This window comes from Bison bison, unplaced genomic scaffold (assembly GCF_000754665.1).
Source record: "Bison bison bison isolate TAMUID 2011002044 unplaced genomic scaffold, Bison_UMD1.0 scf7180017864239, whole genome shotgun sequence".
Lineage (NCBI taxonomy): Eukaryota > Metazoa > Chordata > Mammalia > Artiodactyla > Bovidae > Bison > Bison bison.
The window spans coordinates 7415863-7430824 of record NW_011494811.1 but is presented as its reverse complement, the minus strand read 5'-3'; the positions used below and the strand labels follow the sequence as shown (position 1 = coordinate 7430824).

Here is a 14962-nt window from a genome sequence, read left to right as displayed (position 1 = left end):
TGTCAATATGTTTTATTTTCATTTCCACCCCCAGAAATTTATTGAAGAAAAAGAGTTCCTAGCTCAACTTGAAACTTCGTTTCAAAAATGTGAAGAAATTCATAACAACTTGGGTAAAGCTGTATTTTCTTTTTGATGGAATGACCATCACTTAAAAATAACATTTCATTTGTTTCACTTTCCTTATGTATCTTAATGCTTTAGGAATTGGTTTTACATATATGTATATTTTGGAAAATTCTTGCATTCACTGTTAATACTGTTAGTTTACATATTTATTTTACCACTGTCAATTAGTATGCCAATATTTTTCTTAGCAGTATTATTTTCTTAATGAAAAACTGTTTTTTAAAATTGCTCTCTTGTCTTGTTAACATTATAGCTGGAGAATATCCAAATATTAGTAAACAATATACGATGGTGAAATATCATTTTTCCATGTATAGAGAAAATATACTTAATGTGAAGTCCACTCTACAAAAAGTTCTGGCATGTTGGGCTACTTATGTGGAAAACCTTCGTTTACTAAAGGCTTGTTTTGAGGAGACAAAGAAGGAACAGATGAAAGAGGTATTTTCAGTCTTATGGCATTTGCTTAATTTTAATTTTTTTTTTTTCGTTTTGTTTGGATACCCTCGTTTTCAATCCAAAAACGAGAGACCAAGAATGAGTAAACAATTGTTGGAAAAATTCTCCAAAGTATTGGAAAGAGTTTAGGTTCTTTCTCCTATAATAGCTAAAAGGAATTTTCCTCCTTACTGTAGGTTTTATATACACACAGAATTTTATTGAGGTATAACCCACATACACAGTATAGCATTTGGAAGATATATTGCTTAATTCCTTGGAAAGAAAAGACATGGAGTACTGGATAGCTTATGCTGCTGCTGCTAAGTCACTTCAGTCATGCCCAACTCTGTGCAACCCCACGACAGAAGCCCACCAGGCTCCCCCATCCCTGGGATTCTCCAGGCAAGAACACTGGAGTGGGTTGCCATTGCCTTCTCTGATACATTTAAAATAAATTAATAAATTAGAAAGTTTTCTTTACATTTAGGTGAGTACCTTTCAGTTCTAAAAGCTTTCTTACTTTCTAGAGGAAGAAAAACAAAATACTTCAGATTTATGTGGAGAAGTGTGGAAAAAATTTTGGTATAATTTATTATTGTTTTTATTTGCCATTTGTGTAATAACCTGTTTTATGATTTTTCTTTGAGGTAGTTTTCTTTCTTTCATTTGCTTTCTTCTGTTGCAAATAAGTGTAGACAACCTCTCAGATTAAACATTTTCCATATAAAAGCTAAAGATACTGAACAAAAAACAGGCTGTTCGTATGAAAGTAAAATTTCTAATAAGTGTATGAGTGCAAAAAGAATATTCGAGTGAGTCATTACTTTTCCCTATAACCTATATTGATACCCAAAATTCAAATCTTTGGCTTTCAACAGGTCTTCTGTCTTTTAAAGGTCTTTTAATGAGATTCACATTTCTTTGAAAAAATAAGACTTTAAGCCTTGCAATTTCCAAACTCGATGCTGAGATGCCCTGAGCTACCAAAGAGAACTCTTGGGTAAATTTAAAATTTGAGGGAGAAAAGCAACATCTGTCTGTTGAACAGCACACAAATTACCACTAAGCTGTTTGGACCTGACTTATTATGAATGAGAAGTGTTTGGTACTTTTTCTAGCTTAGGGAATCCTTGAAAAAATTTCTGAGACATTAAGGGGGCCATGAACTGAAAAGATTTGAAACCTTTGCTCTAAGCCTGTCAGCTGCTTAGAAAAATAGAAGAACATCACATGCTTCTTAAAAGTCCAGGATCAAGAATGATGACAGACAGCTGCTGCTGCTGCTAACTGCTTCAGTCGTGTCCGACTCTGTGCGACCCCATAGACGGCAGCCCACCACGCTCCCCCGTCCCTGGGATTATCCAGGCAAGAACACTGAAGTGGGTTGCCATTTCCTTCTCCAATGCATGAAAGTGAAAAATTAAAGCGAAGTTGCTCAGTCGTGTCCGACTCCTAGCGACCCCATGGACTGCAGCCTACCAGGCTCCTCCACCCATGGGATTTTCCAGGCAAGAGTACTGGAGTGGGGTGCCATTGCCTTCTCTGTGACAGACAGCTAGCAGCTGCCAATTGATCCAAGGATGAAGAGGTAGCCCAACAGGGAGGGTCAGAATCTCTGCAAAACCTTCACACTTACTTTTGCTCGAAATCAAGCTCAGTGAAGATCTTTTATGAGTAATAGAAAGACAAATATTATGTCATTAAAATATTGCATTGTTTATATGTTATATAGGTTCCCTTTGAGACACTCTCCCAGTGGAATCTACAACATACTACTTTAAATGAAGTGGGAAATTTCTTATTTCAAGTCAGCAATGATGAAGTTGGATTGTCTATTTCTAAAGAACTGAAGAGGCTGAATAAAAGATGGAGAAAGCTTATTACAAAAGCTCAGCCTGTAAGGTTTTTTGTTTTTTTTTTTTTTTGCTAACAGCTTCTTTGAGGTATAATTCACATGCATACAATTCACTCATTTAGTGTGAATTCCTCAGCGGTTCTCAGTATATTTAATGTTGTGCAAGTCATCACCATAATCAATTTTAGAACATTTTCATCACCTCATAAAGAAACTTTGTACCCATTAGCAGTCACTCCTCATTTTCTCCCAATGTCCCCAGCTTTAAAAATTGTCCTGTTCTGGGTATTTCACATAAAGGAAGTCATAAGATATGTAGTCTTTTGTTTCTGGCTTTTTTCACTCAGTGCAGTGTTTTTACAGCTCATTCATTCTGTAGTGTGCATTAGCACTTCATCCCTTCGGACCAGCAGAGCATAATCTGCTGTATGGACATGCCGCACTGTGTTTATTCGTTGACCGGTTGACGAACATTTGACTTCTTTCCACTTTTTTGACTCTTACGAACAATGCGGATATAACCATTCATGTTCAGATTTTTCTGTGGACATTCAGCATAGATTTTTAGTTGAACTTTATGTGCCATTAAAGAGTAACATAAGCATTTTTGCCTGTTAGATTTCAAAGCCTTTGAAAACATACAGCAAATTTTATCTTTATATTTAATATTTGTTGTTGTTGTTTAATCCTAAGTCATGTCTGACTCTTTTGCAACTCCCCAGACTGTAGCCTGCCAGGCGCCTCTGTCTGGGGGATTTCCCAGGCAAGAATACTGCAGTGGGTTGGCATTTCCTTCTCCAGGGGATCTTCCCAACCCAGGGATGGAACCCATGTCTCCTGCATTGGCAGGCAGATTCTTTATCACCAGGCTACCAGGGAATCCCTATATTTAGTATAGTGCTTCATAAAAGCACATATTTAAAAAATAATTTTTGAACTTAAATGATTATTCTCTTATTCTTAATAATTTGAGACTGAGGTGTTGTATGGGAAATTTTATAATGTTCCTAATAAACCCTAAAAAAATTGTTTTTAATCATATATCTTAGAATAAAAGATATAAACATTACATTTCATGACATTAATTTTTTATAGGAAGTGAACCTGCCACTTATGAAATTACAAGATGAGCCCTTTCTTGACAATTCTGGAAATATTCAGCTATCCAAGGAAGAAAATCTAGCTGTTGGTTTTTCAACAGATAGGTCAAGCCAACTTCCTGAAAACCACAATCAGAATATTATGGTAAATAATCATATTTTATGTAGTTCCTTTGTATTGATATATGGAAATAATTTAACTTTGCTGTTTTTTCCTTTGGAAAACAACCCATATTGTTGAAACATAGATAAGAAAGATTATTAGATAACACTTAAAGTATGGTCATTGTTCAGTAAAATGCCCAAGTGGTACCCTCACACAGTGGTCATCAGTGCCTAAACAGTAGCCATAAGCCTCTAGCTTTTATGGTTGTAGGCTTATGGATTAAAATAAATAAAAAATTTGAAAGGAAATAGTAAATAAAAGCCCTGTGCCTCTAACTCACTGAAGAGTTTGCAGACACACAGAAGCAGTCATGCTTTCTGAGCTGTGGAAGTGCAGTTGCTGTTTTCTTCAGATTACTTCTGACTAGTACTCAGTTGTCCAGCTTTAGGCTAGCCTCTGGCCTGTCTTGCATCCTTTCTGTAAAATGGGGGGAAGTAAAATCTTTATTTCCTGCTGTGTTGTGTAATTCAGAGGGTGACTTTAGATTAGAGATAAGAATATGGAAAAGAAAGAACAACAACAAGAAATCATACACATGTATGGTGTAGCGCCTGTGATTTTGGAAATATGCCCCCTTCAGAAAAATAACTTATACAACTTTAAAGAAAATACAACTTTAAAGAAATAAATTTATCTGGCTTTTGCCAGTTGCTGTGATGGAGTGCCTGTTTTCCCATCATTAGGAGACCTAATTATGGAACATCTTGAATCTGTGCACTATGCTCTTCGTATAGAAAAATACAGAATATTTTTCTCATACATTTAAAATGTGATCTGATTAAAAACAGCTTTAAGAATTTGTCATATAAAACTGTAGCATATCAACTTATAGGATACTGAGAGATTATTAATGGGAAAAGACAATTTTATTGAAATTTGATTCTGATATTTCACAACTACTGTTACCAATGGCTAGCTGTATTTAATTAAATTGTATACCAGTTTTAGAAATGTGTTTATAGAGTCAATACTATAATTTTCTAAGCTCTAATCTTTCCTGTAAAATGGAAATAATAGTAACTAACTGATAGGAATGATATCCTTAAGAAGATTTTGTGAATAAATCTCTTAATTTTTAAAGTATTTATATTATCATAATGTATCATTATGTCCAAAAAGTAGATCTTAAATCATTAAAATATGTTGATTTAGCACTCTCAGGGGGAAAAAAGCGATATAATGTGTTTATTTTTATTTTTTTGGCATAAAAGTTCAGTATGCATTTTAACTAACTTTTATAAAGATGCTATTAAAACATTGAGTTTAAAAAGCAGCCATTGTTTTTGAGACTTTAACTGTTAAATTAATTTAATGGTAAATGATACCATTTTCTCGAGTGATAATTTTGAATGTTGTAGGCTGGGGAAGTACATGAAAAAGAAAATGAAGACTTTTCAGGGCCACTGAAAGTGGCTAAAGAGGTTGAAAAGCTCATTGGACAAGTGGAAACCTGGGAGGCAGAAACCACGTCTGTTTTGGATCTTCTGAGACAGCAGGATGATGTAGAGACCTCAGTGGAAGAATCTTTGCAGGTATGACTGTAACAGCATTAACAAGACAGCTTTTGTGGCTGTAGGCTTATGGATTAAGATAAAAAGTTTTAAAGGAAATAGTAAATAAAACCACTGTTTGAATTTTCTTTGTTGGGGTTTTTTAAAAAAATGACATGGAATCTCAACCCTGGATCATTTGCTGTGATTTTGCCTGAAGACAGAGGATAGAGTTGAAGACTAATAATACCTGAGGAATTTAAATTCTTGAACTGATTTTCCCAGCTCCAGAGTGGAGATTAAAATATTCTCTTTCATCAGAGGGCAATGAGATGAGTGAGTTCAGTCTTCCTATAGCTCAGGGCAGTGTGAATATAAGAGACGATGCAATCTACTCTTGGAAAGCTCAGCCCCTGTGGAAGCCACTTTCCTTTCTTACCTGATGCAGGGAGGGGGCTGCATGTTGTTAAAACTCTGTTCTGTCTTTATTCTCAGGCAGTTGACGCATTGAAAAGCAATGAGGCAAGAGTGTATTTTAATATCACTCAGTTCTTCCTGGAAAGAAGTTACAATTGAGGTTTTACTGAGTTCCAGCTCAGCTATGAAATTTATAGAGCATGTCATACATTATAGCAAGATGGCAAGTTCTAGGAATAAAGAATTACTTGTTTAATTCTTTTGACTTTTGAAATTCTTTTCTACATTTTGAAAAGGTGTATATGAATAATTCTGTGTTTCATTGTTCATAAGAGTAATACCTTTCCTTGCTCTGAAAATATTATGTGAACTTAACCTGTGCCGTCTGCTGGTACTTTTCTAATTTTATTTATCTATTTATTTTTGTAACTGAAATTTCTTTTAGTGTAATAAATGAGTGAGAAATGAAAAATTCAGTATTTTTAAAATATTGAATTTTTTAAAAAATCAAAGGTGTTAAACAGTGAAAACACAAACATGCTGGAATATACTTCTGGTAAGAAAAAGTTAAGTAAAACTTATGGTTGCTGGGAGGAAGGAGATGGGGGAAGGGATACTTAGGGAGTTTGGGATGGACAGATATACACTGCTAGTTTTAAAATAGATAACCAACAAGAACCTACTATGTGGAACAGGGAACTCTGCTCAGTGTTATATGACCTGAACGGGAGGGGAGTTTGAGGGGAGAATGGATACATGCATATGTTTGTCCCTTTGCTTTCCACCTGAAACTGTCACAACATTGTTAATCGGTTATACTCCAATACGAGATAAAAAGTTTGATGAAACAAAAAAAAAATGAACAAAGGTAGATCTTTATTGGATCAAGGTATATTGTTAATCAAGAAATACAAGTTGCTGAACAGTATGGGTCATGTGTTTTTAGTATTTTAATACTAAAACTCTAAATACTTTTAGTGTTTTTAAAAACAGTTGCCTTTTGTACTTTATACTTTTAAATCTATAGAAAAATATCTGTGAGCCCTCCTCTGAGTGTATTTCCTGGTACATAGTAGATATAAAGTACATATTTTTTAAATGAATATGCAAATGATTGATTAAATGACAAGGGAGGGATGGGGAAGAAGAAAAACTTTTTATTCATGTGCTCTACTTCTATTCTTGTTGAAGTATTTTACAGGAACTTTTGTTACTTTTATAATTAAAAATAGAAAAAATTGAAATTACAAATCAATGTGCTCATTTCAGAACATTTAAATAATTTATAAAAGTATAAAGTGAAAGTGTTAGTCACTCAGTCATGTCTGACTCTTTGTGATCCCCTGGACCATGGATCCATGGGATTTCCCAGACAAAAATACTGGAGTGGGTTGCCATTCCCTTATCCAGGGAATTTTCCTAACCCAGGGGTCAAACCCCGGGTCTCCTGCATTGCAGGCAGATTTTTTACTATCTGAGCCACCAGGGAAGCCCATAAAAGTGTAAAGAGGAGAATAAAAATCACCACAATTCCTCTGTTCTATGATAAATAAGATCAATATTTCCATAGTTGATATCACACAATATAATTTCTATTTTATAGAAATATACCTATGCCACCTCTGAGTTGTAATTTAAAATTTTTTTGTTATTTTGATAACTGAAAAGTGGTGCCCTATTATTTTAATTTGTAACTTATTTGATTACATGTAAGGTTGAACTGTGTTTCATATATTCATTAGCCATTTGTTTCCATGAATAATGTCTTTGTATTTTCTGAATTTTCTTTGGGATCTTAGTATTTTTTTTATTGAATTTATAAGCTCTCTGAATCATGACTCATTTTCATTTGTATGGCAAATATATTTACCAAGTTGTTGACTTTTAAGTTATTTTATTTTACATACAAAATTTTTGTATTTTTATAGTCATTTCTGCTTTTAAAGGCCCTCCAAACCCAGGGAGCAGATCAGTTTTCATGGATAATTTCTTCCCTTTCTAGTTTCATGTTTTATATATAATTTTCTAATTCATCTGAAATTTATTTTTGGTATGTTGTAAAAAGCATGGTTCTAAAAAGATGTTTTTCCAACAGCTGTTTTCTCCAGTAGCATTTATTGAACTCCTTTCTGACTGATTTGACTAAGTGAATAATTTCACTTTAAGGTTTATTTCTGCTCTCTCAACTTATTTTCTCTCTATCGGCATTGTATTCCTCTAGTCTTTATTTTATCTAAGTGCTTAGTGTTTAAGAATAATACACAAAAGACTATGTTGCTCAGAATCTGATTGTCTTAATATAAATTTTAAAATGAATTTTTAAAATAACTTTTTCAGAATATAAATTTGCCTCATTTTGGATTAACAGTTAACTTTTTATGATTTCCTGGTGAGATTATTAATATGTTTAACATATAATCAGAATATTTATTGTTATCTCACTCTACTTATAGCATCTTATTGCCAAAGGCTCTATGTATGAAGAGCTTGTATCTAGAATTGAAGACACTTTACAAATGGATGTACAACATGTTTCAAGTCAGGAGTCTCTCCAACATGTCCTCACAGCTGGACTTCAGGCAAAGATTCAAGAAGCTAAAGAGAAAGTCCAGGTCTCTCTTTAATATTCCCTATTTACTGAATTTAGTCTTTAAAACCAAGTAGTCAATGGGAGGGCAGGACAGAGAAGGGGATTGCCTTGTAGTTTGAAAATTTTTTGCAAAATATTAATTTTCCCTTTTATTTCTTTATAATTTAGAGCATGTTGGAAAATATCAATATAGTAAATAGAATATTCTTATGTCTAGTGGGAAAATATGAGTTGCTACTCAAGCTGTTTTTCAATTTATGAGTTTTCTAAGAAGTTGGGCCAAGTGTTAAGTTGACAATTTTCTGTCATTACAGATCAGTATGATAAAATTAGTAGCTGTGTTGAAGAACTCAACTGATGTTTCCCAAGACCTGGATGTCAGGCTGAAGGTGGAAGAAACACAGAAGGAACTTGAATCATACATTACAAGGGCTGAGCAGTTACTTGGGCAAAAAGAGAGCCAGAGGGGACTAATTACAAAATACAAGGTGCGGCTGTTTCAACTATCACATGTAGGGCATTTTTCACTACCTCATTTACAATCAAGATGTTTCCATCACTGTAATTATAATGAAGTTATCATAACTTTAAAAAAGTCCTAGTTTTCTATATTGTTCCCCAGAGACTCTTAAACATTCAAGTGATTTTTTAAATTCAAATTTTACTGTAGACTCACTGAATGAATTCAGTGATATAGTGTACAAAGCATGGCTGACTCTATGACACTGAGCAAGAATTTGATTTCTCTGGCTTTTTTAATCAATAAAATGGACATAATAATTCTAGTCCTATTCAACTGCCAAATAAATGAAAACAAGATATGTGAAGAAGCTTTGAGCGGTTAAAATTCCCCAAATGTAAAATAAAATTATTATTAAAATACTTTAATCAAAGTTACTAGGGACATATACTTATCAGCAGTTAAAGATCCAGTAATACTTTGCATGGAGACAGTGTTTGGTTGACTTCATGGTTTGATAGGCAGCTTAAGATGGTATCAAAATCAATGGTAAAAACTACTATGTATAAAATAAATAAGCTCCAAGGATATATGTGCAGCATAGAAAATATAGCTATTATTTATGATAACTTTAAATGGAGTGTAATCCATAAAAATATCCAATCACTCTGTTGTACACTTGAAACTAATGTAATATTGTAAATCAGTTATACTTAAAAAAGAAAGATATGTCCAAGCATATCTAAAGCAGAGACTCACTATTAATTAATACTGGGAGGCACTGGGAGATATGAAATAAAAGTAAAACAAGGTCTCTACCCTTAGACATTGGAGAGGTAGAGAAATATATGTTCCTTCATTCATCCATTCAACATTTACTAAATTTACTGAACATTTTAGATGGGCTAGGCATTTTGGGAGAGATAAAAAGAAGTAAATCCAAAGCAGAAATAGACTACCAGACATAAAAAGCAAACTTACGTTTACTAAAGGGGATAGCAGGCTGGGGAGATAAATTAGGAGTTTGGGATTAACATATACATACCTCTATATATAAAATAGATAATCAGCAAGGTCCTACTGTATAGCATGGGCAACTCTACTCAATATCTTGTAATAACTTCAGTATCTTATAATAATAGAAAATAATCTAAAAAATAATATATATATTATTTTATATATATATATATAACTGAATCACCTTGCTGTACACTTCAAAGTAACACAGTATTGTAAATTAACTAAACTTTAATTTTTTTAAACAAAGATGAAGTCAATCAGTACTCTGTGCTACTGCACCCAGTCTTTCCAGGAAAAGGGACTCCTCCAGCAGCCTCTCTTAATCCTCCTTGTGGCCTCCTCCTCTTGTCTGGGTTCAACCCTCTTTTGGCTTTCTGGACTGTTAACCATACTGGACCATAGCACCAGCTATTTCAACACTGCTTCTCCCACAACCATCTTATTCTGTTTGCACCTTGTCAGCCACCAGCTTTGCCCAGTTCCCACTGTCTTTTTTTTTCTCCCAGTTTTACTCCTGGAATGCTGAGAGCGCTGAACTGAGCTTGAGTCAGTGGTTCTTGTAAATAATCACTAGGCTGGATTTCAAGAGGACAGATACAGTCAGCTGAGGAAAGAGGGAAGGGAAAGAAAAAGCAGAGGCCTCAGGCCCCTTCTCTACCAGAGGGAGGAATTACAGTGTTAGTGTTCATACCACTTTCCTCTTCCTGCCCTTCTTCCTTTTGAAATCTGAAGCCAAGGCCTCCTCCTTTTTGTCTCTGTCATTTAGTAAAATAGTCCCATTTTCACAGCGGAAGCAGAATCCGTGCCTTGCTAGTTACTGCCCTGAGGCCCCAGGGACTCCTGGGACACATGAGTGGCAGGAGTTCCCTGCCCGCACATGGGGCTAGCATGTCTTCCCTTTCCATAAATCTAGCAGTCCTCACAGAGGCTTTAGAGGAGGTCCCTGAGGCTCAGACGGTACCTTTTCTGCACGAGACCCATGATAAATATGTAATAAGTAAATGAACAAATCTCCAGCCTGCTTCATTGCTTTCTCCCTCAGAATTAGTTTCATCTTCTTGTCTCTTATAGATTTTTCTGCCCTTTCTTAGACACTAAACTATTTTCTGTTCTGTTGTTTGATGGTTGCCTAAGCCGGGTTTCTGTTCTTACAGAGTATTATTGCCAGGCAAGATCCTGTAAGAGTAGGTAAGTGTGAGATGAGGAGCAGGCACGTTCCAGTCTATGGGACTGCCACTGGTGTGGGCCCTAAACAAGCCTTTGAAGTCCATGATAAGAGGATGTCGCCTCCCTGCAGCATAAAGTGATTATGCACAGTATTAAACATTTGCCACATTACCCCTACTATAAACTGTGTCTTATTGCAACACTGATATCTAATACAAGCTGGTATACTCTTTGGACTGTATTACTTATGAAATGTGGTCATCTGCTCAATACTTAAGAACTTTAGAGGATACTTTGCCAGTGGCTCATAATAACAAGCCTTTTAATTGTTTATGAAAGGGACCAAAAACTATTTGGAATATCAAAAGGAAGTCTCTGTCTTGGCCTCAAAGGTGTAACTATGTTTGAATAATAAATATTTGCAGTTCTTTTCAAAAGAAATCAAAGCATACAAAAGGGAGATCAAAAAAAAAAATCAAAAAAAAACCCAAAAGGGAGATCACCTTCAATCTACACCTAAAAGTCTCCCCTAAATCTTCAAGTAGTCTCCATGGAGTCCTTTCCTGGTTCTCCCTGTTAAAATTCTCTAAAATTCTACCTGTTAAATTAGCTTTGATAACATGGCCGTAGAATAAGGCTTTCATGCTCTTGTTTGTGGTTTTTGTTTGTTTGTTTTTTTAGGAAGCACTGATAATTTCTAATACTAAAAGTCTGGCCAAGTATTTGAAAGCTGTTGAAGAACTGAAAAATAATGTAACTGATGATGTAAAGCTGTCTTTGGAAGAAAAGAGTAGAGACATTTGTGCCAAGTGGGAGGTAAGAACATGCATGTATGTCTGGGGCTTATGATCCTGATATTGATCCTGATATTAATATATACACATGTAGAGTTTCATAGAAAATATGGGTAGGCTTTGGTGGCAGACAGACCTGGATCCAGCAGCTAATGAATGAACTTGAGCAAGTTGCTTAGCTCCTAGGAGTTTTATTGATGAATTGGGAAAAACCTCACTGACTTGGCAGGATTGTTGCAAGGCTTTATATAAAGCACCTACCACAGAGATTGTTTTTGCTAAATGTTATTGAGTATTAAATATGTGTGTGAGTATATGAAGAGAGAGAGAATAAAGTAATATAATTGAATGTCTACTGTTAAAGGGTTTCTTAAAACACATTTTAAAATAATCTTTTAATTTTAGAACAATTTTAGATTTACAAAATTATTAAAAAGGTAGTAATGATACAGAGAATTCCAGTGTATGCATGCCCAGTTTCCCCAGTTATTAATATATTAATATAGTACATTTGTCATAAGGGACTAATAGTACATTATTAACTAAAGTTTAATTTCCACCTAATGTCGTTTTTCATCTGTTACGGAATCCCATTCAGGATATACATTGTAGTTACTTGTTGTTTCTCAATAGGCTTATAGCTCTATATTTTATATATATTTTCTCCCAGTCTACCTCTTGTCTTTTAATTCTAACCATGTCTTTCACAGCTGAAACACATTTTTAGTTATTAGAAAGAAAAAAAAATGTTTATGAGTTTTAAAACATCCTCCCCAAAGATATATGCATGAATCAGAATTACACATAAATTCATTTCTGTGCTTGGTTACCACAAATATTTTAATTTTTTAATGGAAATCTTCTCAATATATCCTGTTTCCATGGTTAATATGTGTCTTTGATTTTTTTTAATAGTCTCTTCATCATGAAATGTCCCTGTATATTCAACAACTAAAAATAGACATTGAAAAAGGAAAACTTAGTGATAGTATTGCAAAACTTGAAAAGCAAATCAATAAAGAAAAGAAGCTAATTCGCAGAGGAAGGACCAAGGGTCTCATCAAAGAACATGAGGTAAAAACCTGTTTTCATTCAAGTTTTGTCATCACTGTGGGGTTTATCCTAAATGGTTTAGTAAGTCCTTGGCTAGGATTAAAACTGCTCTGAAAATTACCTCAGCACTTTTGTCCCCTGGGGTTCATCCCTTCTGCAGTTGAAGCTCTATCTAACCAGAGCCTGCGTGTCTTGTTTTTTAGAGGTGAGAAGAATTCAGCATTGACTTCATTTTTTTTTTTTTTTTTCATATATCTCAGTGCCCCTTGTCCTCAAGACTCTGATTACAAACATGTCACCCTCTGTTGAAGTTCCCGTAGTTACTTTTGTAAGGACTCAGCATCCTCTGAAGCACAGCTTTTGTGAAAGATAGCAAATCAGGATATAAACCAGCCTGGGCCATCTTATGGTCTGTTTTTGGTCCTCATCCTATTTGATTGCTTTCGTATATTTGACAGTCCCGACCCCTCTTTTCATTTAAACTTTCTACTGCTATGGCTCTCTCAATATCCATCTCTCTTGCATTTTATTATTTTGCGGGAGATCCTTCTTTTTACATGTTCTTCACAAATTTTCCTTTTTTCTTCTGATATCCCAAAGCTTTTGTTCTGGGGTCTCTGTTCTTGGCTAATCTCATGCTTGCTCCAGGTGACTGTACGTACTTTGGTGCTTTAACTGCCCTCTCTGCAAGGAAAAGCCCAGATCCTTATCTCCAGCTGAGTCCTTTCCCCTGAAGTCCAGATTGTGTCTCTGAGTAGTAGATAGCACCAGAGTTCTTCAGAGACCTCCACTTCAGCATGTCCAAATCCAGCCAATCTTATCTCAGACTTTTCTTCCTCTAACACATCCTGGTTATGAAAGACATCGCCGTCTCAGAACTCCCTCCCCCTTTCCTCTTCCCTCTTCCCTCAGCCTTGGAGTCAGCTGCCAGGTCCCTTCTGTTAATCTTCAGAAGAGCTGCTGCTTCTCCTTCCTTTCCATCAGTGTTGCTACTTCCCTTAACCTGGGTTATTTTTTCAGTGCGATGGTGGTGGCATCATTTTCTGGTCCCGTCATGAGAGTGACCCATTGAACCCCCCTTACTCTCAGGACATCTCCGAACTCCTCAGAACTCCATGCAGGCCCTTCACCGTGTGGCCCCAGGATACACCTTCAGTGCCCCTTCTGCCATGCTAGACTCCACGTCCTTTTGGAACATCTGGAGCTTTTCCTGTCTTGGCTGCTCCTTCTGTTAGGCACGACCCCTCTCTCCTTTTCCTTGGAGGACTCCGTGCATGTTCTTTCAACCTCTAGCCCAGATGGTTCCCTCATGTGAAGGGGTTTTCCTCTGACTGCTTAAGGCAGGAGGTGTCTCTTGTCATGCTGTTTGCTCATTATTTGTGTGGTTACTGTGGGGAAGGAACACGCTTTCCTCGACGGTTTAAGATCCTTGGTTGGATCTGGAAATTGAACTGACAAAGACAGATTAACAGGAGAAAAGCATACATATTTCCTTGAATTTTTTTAATGTGCATTGGAAACTTCATAAGGGCATAATGACCCAAAGAAGTGACTGGAGCAGGAATCTTGTGTACCTTTCAGACAAAGAAACAATACATTTGTGAAGAATTGACAAGACAGAGAAGTTTGGGCTAGGGGTAGTGAAATGGTGAAGAAATAACTAGGAAGAGAAACGTTATGGTACAAAGTTTCTTGCACATTCCTGTGGTCCCATCTCTGGGCTGATAAAACTCTGTCTCCAGTAAAAGGAGCTTTATTTCTTGCCTTTAGGCAGAAAAGGAGAAGCCTTTTCTGTTTTATTTTTTGACCACACTGTGCAGCTGGCCGGATCTTAGTTCTTGAACCAGGGATTGAACCCTGGGCCCCAGTAGTGAAAGCACTGAGTCCTAGCCACTGGACCGCCGGGGAATTCCCTCTGCATTTACTGCTGCTGCTGCTTTTTTAAAAAATATTTGTTTATTTGTTTGGCTATGTCAGGTCTTAGTTGCAGCATGAGGGATCTCGGTTGTGTATCCAGGATCCTTGCCGCTAATGGACTCGAGTTGTATCTCATGGGCTCCAGAACTCTAGGGAGTCGTAATGAAGAATAATATAGACATATAGTTGGCAGTTGGCCCTAAAGGGATTCGCCACAGCCTAATGATGGAGTGAAGGAAACCAGAACATGTCATCCCAACATATGCCTCTCTGACACACAAGGAAATTTTTTTTAATTGAAGCATGGTTAATTTACAGTGTTGTGTTAGTTTCTGCTATGTAGATGAGTGATTCAGTCATATG

The 14962-nt window shown here is 35.9% G+C and overlaps 1 protein-coding gene across 1 annotated transcript in view; it reads left to right on the top strand.

Moving 5' to 3' along the window:
- Positions 1–14962, top strand: part of SYNE2 (spectrin repeat containing, nuclear envelope 2) — a 281350-nt gene that overhangs the window by 64441 nt on the left and 201947 nt on the right. Inside the window, 9 exon segments of the mRNA XM_010846800.1 lie at positions 35–113; positions 383–570; positions 2303–2467; positions 3521–3670; positions 5050–5223; positions 8052–8210; positions 8503–8676; positions 11517–11651; positions 12545–12703. Of these exon segments, the coding sequence (XP_010845102.1) occupies positions 35–113; positions 383–570; positions 2303–2467; positions 3521–3670; positions 5050–5223; positions 8052–8210; positions 8503–8676; positions 11517–11651; positions 12545–12703 (1383 nt within the window).